Here is an 11,943-nt window from a genome sequence, read left to right as displayed (position 1 = left end):
AACTGACTAGTTAAATAAAAGGTTCAATTGAAAAAAAAAAACGTTTTTAAAATCTTTTGTAAGTTTATACTAAACAGCGTTTCAAAAATCAGTGACGTCACTAGCTCCGAGACCTTGAAGTAGTTGTTGCTCCGCCCCTTCGCTCTGCCGCCCGCGGCCGCGGTTGGTTGGTTGGTTGCGAGGAGGAGAGAGGACCGGAAAACTAAAACTAGTTACAGGTTTCAGAGCGAGTGACGTCACCGATTGAAACGCTATTAGCGCCCCGCCATTTCATACCTGTTACACGCAGGCTTCCATTCACATTCTTTCAAGTCAGTAAAAGTCTACTCTTGATTTGATTGAGTGATGTTTTGCAGTGCTACCAGCAGAGGGCAGTGTGACAAAACACAATCAGGTTTGGCAGAAGGACTCTAGACGGTCATATCTGTATCTGTGGTAATAACATGGTAGAATGTAACCAATAATGTTTATATTATATATTCATATTTATGTCATGTAAAGTCTCCATACACTTCATGTAAGTATTCAGCCCATATAATGTGATTTTTCTGGTAAAAGTGGATTTATATTTTATTTCAGGATTTGATTGAGTGATGTTTTGCAGTGCTACCAGCAGGGGGCAGTGTGACAACAACAATCAGGTTTGGCAGAAGGACTCTAGACGGTCATATCTGTATCTGTGGTAATAACATGGTAGAATGTAACCCATAATGATTTGGCAATTATTATTTTTTAAACAGACTAATTATACATTTATAGCACGATGTAAATGAATGAAAATATAAGTTTATACGTTTATTTTATAAGTTTAAGGAAAGAGAAAAAGCATTTTAATACAAATGGTTTATTATTATACATTATTGATCCATCCCTGGGTAGGAGAGAGACGGAGAGGGAGGGAGACGGGGAGACGGGGAGAGACGGGGAGGGAGAAACTGGGGGGGGGGGAGACGGGGAGAGAGACCGGGGGGAGGGGGAGAGACGGAGAGGGAGGGAGACGGGGGGAGAGACGGGGAGGGAGAAACCAGGGGGAGGGGGAGAGACGGGGAGAGAGGGAGACGGGGGGAGAGGGAGACGGGGGGGGGGAGAGGGAGACAGGGGGAGAGAGGAGGGAGAGGAGGGAGAAACTGGGGGGGGGGGAGACGGGGAGGAGAGAGAGGCAGGGGGAGAGAGGAGGGCGACAGGGGGAGAGAGGGAGACAGGGGGAGAGAGGAGGGAGAAACTGGGGGAGGGGAGAGACGGGGAGGAGAGAGAGGCAGGGGGGGGAGGGAGGGCGACAGGGGGAGAGAGGAGGGAGAGGAGGGAGACGGGGAGAGAGACCGGTGGGGTGGGGGTGGGGGGAAACCAGGGTGGGAGAGAGGGAGAGAGGAGGGAGACAGGGGGAGAGAGGAGGGAGACAGGGGAGAGAGAAACCGGGGTGGGAGAGAGGGAGACAGGGGGAGAGAGAGACCGGTGAGGTGGGGGGGGACAGGGAGAAGGGGAAGGGAAAACAGAGGACGGTGAAAGGCAGATTCTATGTAGATTGGGGGAAGAGAAAGGGAGGATTGGGTGGAAGGCAGATTCTATGTAGATTGGGGGAAGAGAAAGGGAGGATTGGGTGAAAGGCAGATTCTATGTAGATTGGGGGAAGAGAAAGGGAGGATTGGGTGGAAGGCAGATTCTATGTAGATTGGGGGAAGAGAAAGGGAGGATTGGGTGGAAGGCAGATTCTATGTAGATTGGGGGAAGAGAAAGGGAGGATTGGGTGGAAGGCAGATTCTATGTAGATTGGGGGAAGAGAAAGGGAGGATTGGGTGGAAGGCAGATTCTATGTAGATTGGGGGAAGAGAAAGGGAGGATTGGGTGGAAGGCAGATTCTATGTAGATTGGGGGAAGAGAAAGGGAGGATTGGGTGGAAGGCAGATTCTATGTAGATTGGGGGAAGAGAAAGGGAGGATTGGGTGGAAGGCAGATTCTATGTAGATTGGGGGAAGAGAAAGGGAGGATTGGGTGGAAGGCAGATTCTATGTAGATTGGGGGAAGAGAAAGGGAGGATTGGGTGGAAGGCAGATTCTATGTAGATTGGGGGAAGAGAAAGGGAGGATTGGGTGGAAGGCAGATTCTATGTAGATTGGGGGAAGAGAAAGGGAGGATTGGGTGGAAGGCAGATTCTATGTAGATTGGGGGAAGAGAAAGGGAGGATTGGGTGGAAGGCATTCAGGCATCCTGTCAAATCAGTTGAGGACAGGGTGGAAGGCTTTGGGGCGTCCTCAGGTGAATTGAGACAGGTGAAAGAGAGGAGAGGAGACAGACGGGTGTGTGTTTATTTGTGAGTGTTGACCAGCTCCTCCAGTTTGGCCTGATTGGACCCTGAGAACTCCTCCACCTGGAACACAACAACCAATCAAATCAGTTGTTCAACAAATCAACAAATACATTTATCAATCAATCACCTAACCTTTAAGCCTACCAGCTAAGGACATAAGACTACCAGACTCCTACCTTCCAGTTAAAATGAGGAACTGTCTCTTTAAGACTACCAGCAGACTCCTCCTACCTTACTACCAGCAGACTCCTCCTACCTTAATACCAGCAGACTCCTACCTTCCAGTTAAAATGAGGAACTGTCTCTTTAAGACTACCAGCAGACTCCTCCTACCTTACTACCAGCAGACTCCTCCTACCTTAATACCAGCAGACTCCTACCTTCCAGTTAAAATGAGGAACTGTCTCTTTAAGACTACCAGCAGACTCCTCCTACCTTCCAGTTTAAATTAGGATCTGTCTCTTTAAGACTACCAGCAGACTCCTCCTACCTTACTACCAGCAGACTCCTCCTACCTTAATACCAGCAGACTCCTAACTTCCAGTTAAAATTAGGAACTGTCTCTTTAAGACTACCAGCAGACTCCTCCTACCTTCCAGTTTAAATTAGGATCTGTCTCTTTAAGACTACCAGCAGACTCCTACCTTCCAGTTTAAATTAGGAACTGTCTCTTTAAGACTACCAGCAGACTCCTCCTACCTTCCAGTTTAAATTAGGAACTGTCTCTTTAAGACTACCAGCAGACTCCTCCTACCTTCCAGTTTAAATTAGGAACTGTCTCTTTAAGACTACCAGCAGACTCCTCCTACCTTCCAGTTAAAATGAGGAACTGTCTCTTTAAGACTACCAGCAGACTCCTCCTACCTTCCAGTTTAAATTAGGATCTGTCTCTTTAAGACTACCAGCAGACTCCTCCTACCTTACTACCAGCAGACTCCTCCTACCTTAATACCAGCAGACTCCTAACTTCCAGTTAAAATTAGGAACTGTCTCTTTAAGACTACCAGCAGACTCCTCCTACCTTCCAGTTTAAATTAGGATCTGTCTCTTTAAGACTACCAGCAGACTCCTACCTTCCAGTTTAAATTAGGAACTGTCTCTTTAAGACTACCAGCAGACTCCTCCTACCTTCCAGTTTAAATTAGGAACTGTCTCTTTAAGACTACCAGCAGACTCCTCCTACCTTCCAGTTTAAATTAGGAACTGTCTCTTTAAGACTACCAGCAGACTCCTCCTACCTTCCAGTTTAAATTAGGAACTGTCTCTTTAAGACTACCAGCAGACTCCTCCTACCTTCCAGTTTAAATTAGGAACTGTCTCTTTAAGACTACCAGCAGACTCCTCCTACCTTCCAGTTTAAATTAGGAACTGTCTCTTTAAGACTACCAGCAGACTCCTCCTACCTTCCAGTTTAAATTAGGAACTGTCTCTTTAAGACTACCAGCAGACTCCTCCTACCTTCCAGTTTAAATTAGGAACTGTCTCTTTAAGACTACCAGCAGACTCCTCCTACCTTCCAGTTTAAATTAGGAACTGTCTCTTTAAGACTACCAGCAGACTCCTCCTACCTTCCAGTTTAAATTAGGAACTGTCTCTTTAAGACTACCAGCAGACTCCTACCTTCCAGTTTAAATTAGGAACTGTCTCTTTAAGACTACCAGCAGACTCCTCCTACCTTCCAGTTTAAATTAGGAACTGTCTCTTTAAGACTACCAGCAGACTCCTCCTACCTTCCAGTTTAAATTAGGAACTGTCTCTTTAAGACTACCAGCAGACTCCTCCTACCTTCCAGTTTAAATTAGGAACTGTCTCTTTAAGACTACCAGCAGACTCCTCCTACCTTCTTCTGGTTCTTGTAGAAGTGGAATGTTGGCATACACTTGATGTCACAGAAACTGGCCACATCCTGGAGAAAGGGAGGAGGGGGAGACGGAGAGGGAGGAGGGGGAGACAGAGAGGGAGGAGGGGGAGACGGAGAGGGAGGAGGGGGAGACGGAAAGGGAGGAGGGGGAGACGGAGAGGGAGGAGGGGGAGACAGAGAGGGAGGAGGGGGAGACAGAGAGGGAGGAGGGGGAGACGGAGAGGGAGGAGGGGGAGACAGAGAGGGAGGAGGGGGAGACAGAGAGGGAGGAGGGGGAGACAGAGAGGGAGGAGGGGGAGACAGAAAGGGAGGAGGGGAGACGGAGAGGGAGGAGGGGGAGACGGAGAGGGAGGAGGGGGAGACGGAGAGGGAGGAGGGGGAGACGGAGAGGGAGGGGGAGACAGAGAGGGAGGAGGGGGAGACGGAGAGGGAGGAGGGGAGACGGAGAGGGAGGAGGGGGAGACGGAGAGGGAGGAGGGGGAGACGGAGAGGGAGGAGGGGGAGACAGAGAGGGAGGAGGGGGAGACGGAGAGGGAGGAGGGGGAGACAGAGAGGGAGGAGGGGGAGGAGGGGGAGACGGAGAGGGAGGAGGGGGAGACGGAGAGGGAGGAGGGGGAGACGGAGAGGGAGGAGGGGGAGACAGAGAGGGAGGAGGGGGAGACGGAGAGGGAGGAGGGGGAGACGGAGAGGGAGGAGGGGGAGACGGAGAGGGAGGAGGGGGAGACAGAGAGGGAGGAGGGGGAGACGGAGAGGGAGGAGGGGGAGACGGAGAGGGAGGAGGGGGAGACGGAGAGGGAGGAGGGGGAGACGGAGAGGGAGGAGGGGGAGACAGAAAGGGAGGAGGGGGAGACAGAGAGGGAGGAGGGGGAGACAGAGAGGGAGGAGGGGGAGACAGAGAGGGAGGAGGGGGAGACGGAGAGGGAGGAGGGGGGAGACGGAGAGGGAGGAGGGGAGACAGAGAGGGAGGAGGGGGAGACGGAGAGGGAGGAGGGGGAGACAGAAAGGGAGGAGGGGGAGACAGAGAGGGAGGAGGGGAGACGGAGAGGGAGGAGGGGGAGACAGAGAGGGAGGAGGGAGAGACAGAGAGGGAGGAGGGGGAGACGGAGAGGGAGGAGGGGGAGACGGAGAGGGAGGAGGGGAGACAGAAAGGGAGGAGGGGGAGACGGAGAGGGAGGAGGGGGAGACAGAGAGGGAGGAGGGGGAGACAGAGAGGGAGGAGGGGGAGACGGAGAGGGAGGAGGGGGAGACGGAGAGGGAGGAGGGGGAGACAGAAAGGGAGGAGGGGGAGACAGAGAGGGAGGAGGGGGAGACAGAGAGGGAGGAGGGGGAGACAGAGAGGGAGGAGGGGGAGACAGAGAGGGAGGAGGGGGAGACGGAGAGGGAGGAGGGGGAGACAGAGAGGGAGGAGGGGGAGACAGAAAGGGAGGAGGGGGAGACGGAGAGGGAGGAGGGGGAGACGGAGAGGGAGGAGGGGGAGACAGAAAGGGAGGAGGGGGAGACAGAAAGGGAGGAGGGGGAGACGGAGAGGGAGGAGGGGAGACAGAGAGGGAGGAGGGGAGACGGAGAGGGAGGAGGGGGAGACAGAAAGGGAGGAGGGGGAGACAGAGAGGGAGGAGGGGGAGACAGAGAGGGAGGAGGGGGAGACAGAGAGGGAGGAGGGGGAGACAGAGAGGGAGGAGGGGGAGACAGAGAGGGAGGAGGGGGAGACAGAGAGGGAGGAGGGGGAGACAGAGAGGGAGGAGGGGGAGACGGAGAGGGAGGAGGGGGAGACAGAGAGGGAGGAGGGGGAGACAGAAAGGGAGGAGGGGGAGACGGAGAGGGAGGAGGGGAGACGGAGAGGGAGGAGGGGAGACAGAAAGGGAGGAGGGGGAGACAGAGAGGGAGGAGGGGGAGACAGAGAGGGAGGAGGGGGAGACAGAGAGGGAGGAGGGGGAGACAGAGAGGGAGGAGGGGGAGACGGAGAGGGAGGAGGGGGAGACAGAAAGGGAGGAGGGGGAGACAGAAAGGGAGGAGGGGGAGACGGAGAGGGAGGGAGGGGGAGACAGAGAGGGAGGAGGGGGAGACGGAGAGGGAGGAGGGGGGGGAGACAGAAAGGGAGGAGGGGGAGACAGAGAGGGAGGAGGGGGAGACAGAGAGGGAGGAGGGGGAGACAGAGAGGGAGGAGGGGGAGACAGAGAGGGAGGAGGGGGAGACAGAGAGGGAGGAGGGGGAGACAGAGAGGGAGGAGGGGGAGACAGAGAGGGAGGAGGGGGAGACGGAGAGGGAGGAGGGGGAGACAGAGAGGGAGGAGGGGGAGACGGAGAGGGAGGAGGGGGAGACAGAAAGGGAGGAGGGGGAGACAGAGAGGGAGGAGGGGGAGACGGAGAGGGAGGGAGGGGAGACAGAGAGGGAGGAGGGGGAGACAGAGAGGGAGGAGGGGGAGACGGAGAGGGAGGAGGGGGAGACGGAGAGGGAGGAGGGGGAGACAGAAAGGGAGGAGGGGGAGACGGAGAGGGAGGAGGGGAGACAGAGAGGGAGGAGGGGGAGACAGAGAGGGAGGAGGGGGAGACGGAGAGGGAGGAGGGGGAGACAGAAAGGGAGGAGGGGAGACGGAGAGGGAGGAGGGGGAGACGGAGAGGGAGGAGGGGGAGACAGAAAGGGAGGAGGGGGAGACAGAGAGGGAGGAGGGGAGACAGAGAGGGAGGAGGGGGAGACAGAGAGGGAGGAGGGGGAGACAGAGAGGGAGGAGGGGGAGACGGAGAGGGAGGAGGGGGAGACAGAGAGGGAGGAGGGGGAGACAGAAAGGGAGGAGGGGGAGACGGAGAGGGAGGAGGGGGAGACGGAGAGGGAGGAGGGGGAGACAGAAAGGGAGGAGGGGGAGACAGAAAGGGAGGAGGGGAGACGGAGAGGGAGGAGGGGGAGACAGAGAGGGAGGAGGGGGAGACGGAGAGGGAGGAGGGGGAGACAGAAAGGGAGGAGGGGGAGACAGAGAGGGAGGAGGGGGAGACAGAGAGGGAGGAGGGGGAGACAGAGAGGGAGGGAGGGGGAGACAGAGAGGGAGGAGGGGGAGACAGAGAGGGAGGAGGGGGAGACAGAGAGGGAGGAGGGGGAGACAGAGAGGGAGGAGGGGGAGACGGAGAGGGAGGAGGGGGAGACAGAGAGGGAGGAGGGGGAGACAGAAAGGGAGGAGGGGGAGACAGAAAGGGAGGAGGGGGAGACGGAGAGGGAGGAGGGGGAGACGGAGAGGGAGGAGGGGGAGACAGAAAGGGAGGAGGGGGAGACAGAGAGGGAGGAGGGGAGACAGAGAGGGAGGAGGGGGAGACAGAGAGGGAGGAGGGGGAGACAGAGAGGGAGGAGGGGGAGACGGAGAGGGAGGAGGGGGAGACAGAAAGGGAGGAGGGGGAGACAGAAAGGAGAGGGGGAGACGGAGAGGGAGGAGGGGAGACAGAGAGGGAGGAGGGGGAGACGGAGAGGGAGGAGGGGGAGACAGAAAGGGAGGAGGGGGAGACAGAGAGGGAGGAGGGGGAGACAGAGAGGGAGGAGGGGGAGACAGAGAGGGAGGAGGGGGAGACAGAGAGGGAGGAGGGGGAGACAGAGAGGGAGGAGGGGAGACAGAGAGGGAGGAGGGGGAGACAGAGAGGGAGGAGGGGGAGACAGAAAGGGAGGAGGGGGAGACAGAGAGGGAGGAGGGGGAGACGGAGAGGGAGGAGGGGGAGACGGAGAGGGAGGAGGGGAGACGGAGAGGGAGGAGGGGGAGACGGAGAGGGAGGAGGGGAGACGGAGAGGGAGGAGGGGGAGACAGAGGGGGAGACGGAGAGGGAGGAGGGGGAGACAGAGGTTGGAGACGGAGAGGGAGGAGGGGGAGACGGAGAGGGAGGAGGGGGAGAGGGAGGAGGGGGAGACGGAGAGGGAGGGAGGAGGGGAGACGGAGAGGAAGGGAGGAGGGGGAGACGGAGAGGGAGGGAGGGGGAGATAGAGAGGGAGGGAGGAGGGGGAGACAGAGAGGGAGGAGAGAGAGAGGGGAGGGAGGAGGGGAGACAGAGAGGGAGGAGAGAGAGACAGAGGGAGGAGGGGGAGACAGAGGGAGGAGAGGGAGACAGAGGGAGGAGAGAGAGACAGAGGGAGGAGAGAGAGACAGATGGAGGAGGGGGAGACAGAGAGGGAGGAGGGGGAGACAGAGAGGGAGGAGGGGGAGACAGAGAGGGAGGAGGGGGAGACAGAGGGAGGAGAGAGTGACAGAGGGAGGATGGGGAGACAGAGGGAGACAGAGGGAGGATGGGGAGACAGAGGGAGACAGAGGGAGACAGAGGGAGACAGAGGGAGAGAGAAAGAGGGAGAGAGACAGAGGGATGAGGGGGAGACAGAGACAAGGACAGAGAGGGAGGAGAGAGAAACAGAACGAGAGAGAGAGAGAGGGACAGAGAGATAGAAGGAGAGCGAGGGAGGAGAGAGAGAAAGGGAAGGGACAGAGAGATAGAAGGAGAGCGAGGGAGGAGAGAGAAAGGGAAGGGACAGAGGACCAAGAGCAACAGAGAAAAAGAGAGAGAGAAAGGACAGAGACAAGTTGGTTACATCAGACCAGTGTTGCTGTAAAGGCTGTGGGCAGATGGCTGATCCCAGTTCTGTTAATAATGTTGCTGTATGGATAAAGGCTGTGATCATGGGCAGATGGCTGATCCCAGATCTGTTAATAATGTTGCTGTATGGATAAAGGCTGTGATCATGGGCAGATGGCTGATCCCAGATCTGTTAATAATGTTGCTGTATGGATAAAGGCTGTGATCATGGGCAGATGGCTGATCCCAGATCTGTTAATAATGTTGCTGTATGGATAAAGGCTGTGATTAAGGGCAGATGGCTGATCCCAGATCTGTTGCTCACCGGTGCGTCGTCCACGTCAACCTTCAGGAAGACCACACTCTGATAATTCTCAGACAGACCCTGGAGACAGAGAGAGACAGAGAGAGACAGAGAGAGAAAGAGACAGAGAGAGACAGAGATAGAAAGAGAGAGAGAGAGACAGAGAGACAGAGTGAGAGACAGACAGAGAGAGAGACGGAGAGAGAGACAGACAGAGAGAGAGAGAGAGAGAGACAGAGAGAGACAGAGAGAGAGAGACCGAGAGAGAGACAGACAGAGAGAGAAACAGACAGAGACAGAGAGAGAGAGAGAGAGAGAGAGAGAGAGAGAGAGAGAGACAGAGAGAGACAGACAGAGACAGACAGACAGAGAGAGAGAGATGGAGAGAGAGACAGACAGAGAGAGAGACAGAGAGAGAAAGAGAGAGAGAGACAGAGAGAGAGACAGAGAGAGAGACAGACAGAGAGACAGACAGACAGACAGACAGACAGACAGACAGACAGACAGACAGACAGACAGACAGACAGACAGACAGACAGACAGACAGACAGACAGACAGACAGACAGACAGACAGACAGAGAGGATGAGGACCGAGAGGAGAGAGGATGAAGAGAAAGGAGGATTTAGAGAAGAAGAGGGAAATGAGGTCAGATAATTTTAACTCCACATCCCAACACCCTGTAGAAAGTGCAGTAAGTGTCTGCTATTGAAATACAAGGTGGGTTAGAAGGTCACCTTGAAGAAAGGAGCGATGCTCTGACAGGGGCCGCACCACGTGGCTGTGAAGTCCACCACCACCAGCTTACCTCCTGCCTCCTCCAGGGCCTTGTCGAAGCCCTCCTGGGAAACACACACACACACACACACACACACACACACACACACACACACACACACACACACACACACACACACACACACACCATGTCAAAACCATAACTAGTATTGTACTTCAATAGGTTCTGTTATAGAGGGTCTACTGGTTCTGTTATAGCGAGTCTGTTATAGAGGGTCTACTGGTTCTGTTATAGAGGGTCTACTGGTTCTGTTATAGAGGGTCTACTGGTTCTGTTATAGAGGGTCTACTGGTTCTGTTATAGAGGGTCTACTGGTTCTGTTATAGAGGGTCTACAGGTTCTGTTATAGAGGGTCTACTGGTTCTGTTATAGAGGGTCTGTTATAGAGGGTCTGTTATAGAGGGTCCACTGGTTCTGTTATAGAGGATCCACAGGTTCTGTTATAGAGGGTCTACTGGTTCTGTTATAGAGGGTCTACTGGTTCTGTTATAGAGGGTCTACTGGTTCTGTTATAGAGGGTCTACTGGTTCTGTTATAGAGGGTCTGTTATAGAGGGTCTACTGGTTCTGTTATAGAGGGTCTACTGGATCTGTTATAGAGGGTCTACTGGTTCTGTTATAGAGGGTCTACTGGTTCTGTTATAGAGGGTCTACTGGTTCTGTTCTAGAGGGTCTGTTATAGAGGGTCTACTGGTTCTGTTATAGCGGGTCTGTTATAGTGGGTCTGTTATAGTGGATCTACTGGTTTTGTTATAGAGGGTCTGTTATAGTGGGTCTACTGGTTCTGTTATAGAGGGTCTACTGGTTCTGTTATAGAGGGTCTACTGGTTCTGTTATAGAGGGTCTACTGGTTCTGTTATAGCGGGTCTACAGGTTCTGTTATAGAGGGTCTACTGGTTCTGTTATAGAGGGTCTACTGGTTCTGTTATAGAGGATCTACTGGTTCTGTTATAGAGGGTCTACTGGTTCCGTTATAGAGGGTCTACTGGTTCTGTTATAGAGGGTCTACTGGTTCTGTTATAGAGGGTCTACTGGTTCTGTTATAGAGGGTCTACTGGTTCTGTTATAGCGGGTCTACAGGTTCCGTTATAGTGGGTCTACTGGTTCTGTTAAAGCGGGTCTGTTATAGTGGGTCTACTGGGTCTGTTAAAGCGGGTCTGTTATAGTGGGTCTGTTATAGTGGGTCTGTTATAGTGGGTCTGTTATAGTGGGTCTGTTATAGCGGGTCTGTTATAGCGGGTCTGTTATAGCGGGTCTGTTATAGCGGGTCTGTTATAGTGGGTCTACTGGTTCTGTTATAGTGGGTCTGTTATAGTGGGTCTGTTATAGTGGGTCTGTTATAGTGGGTCTGTTATAGCAGGTCTGTTATAGCGGGTCTGTTATAGCGGGTCTGTTATAGCGGGTCTGTTATAGCGGGTCTGTTATAGCGGGTCTGTTATAGCGGGTCTGTTATAGTGGGTCTGTTATAGTGGGTCTGTTATAGTGGGTCTGTTATAGTGGGTCTGTTATAACGGGTCTGTACCACAGACACTAATACGAGCATCCATCCTGGTTCTTATACTAGGTAGAGGAGAGAGTCAACAGTCATGTCTCTGGTTCTTATACTAGGTAGAGGAGAGAGTCAACAGTCATGTCTCTGGTTCTTATACTAGGTAGAGGAGAGAGTCAACACGTTAACAGTCATGTCTCTGGTTCTTATACTAGGTAGAGGAGAGAGTCAACATGTTAACAGTCATGTCTCTGGTTCTTATACTAAGTAGAGGAGAGAGTCAACACGTTAACAGTCATGTCTCTGGTTCTTATACTAGGTAGAGGAGAGAGTCAACATGTTAACAGTCATGTCTCTGGTTCTTATACTAGGTAGAGTCAACATGTTAACAGTCATGTCTCTGGTTCTTATACTAGGTAGAGTCAACACGTTAACAGTCATGTCTCTGGTTCTTATACTAGGTAGAGTCAACACGTTAACAGTCATGTCTCTGGTTCTTATACTAGGTAGAGGAGAGAGTCAACACATTAACAGTCATGTCTATGGTTCTTATACTAGGTAGAGGAGAGAGTCAACACGTTAACAGTCATGTCTCTGGTTCTTATACTAGGTAGAGGAGAGAGTCAACACGTTAACAGTCATGTCTCTGGTT

General features: G+C 53.8%; 1 protein-coding gene across 1 annotated transcript; it reads right to left on the bottom strand.

Annotated features, from left to right (window-relative positions):
• Positions 1–1,601: 1,601 nt before the first annotated feature.
• Positions 1,602–9,899, bottom strand: LOC124023366 (thioredoxin-like; the record flags this gene model as incomplete). Its single annotated transcript, XM_046337894.1, has 4 exons — positions 1,602–2,365; positions 4,146–4,211; positions 9,027–9,086; positions 9,742–9,899. Coding segments are annotated over 4 exons (347 nt in total), but the record flags the coding sequence as incomplete, so codon positions are not given.
• Positions 9,900–11,943: the final 2,044 nt, after the last annotated feature.

This window comes from Oncorhynchus gorbuscha, unplaced genomic scaffold (genome assembly GCF_021184085.1).
Source record: "Oncorhynchus gorbuscha isolate QuinsamMale2020 ecotype Even-year unplaced genomic scaffold, OgorEven_v1.0 Un_scaffold_1612, whole genome shotgun sequence".
In the NCBI taxonomy this organism is placed as follows: Eukaryota; Metazoa; Chordata; class Actinopteri; order Salmoniformes; family Salmonidae; genus Oncorhynchus; species Oncorhynchus gorbuscha.
The sequence above is the reverse complement of the archived record's forward strand: the minus strand, read 5'-3'. Positions and strand labels throughout refer to the sequence as shown.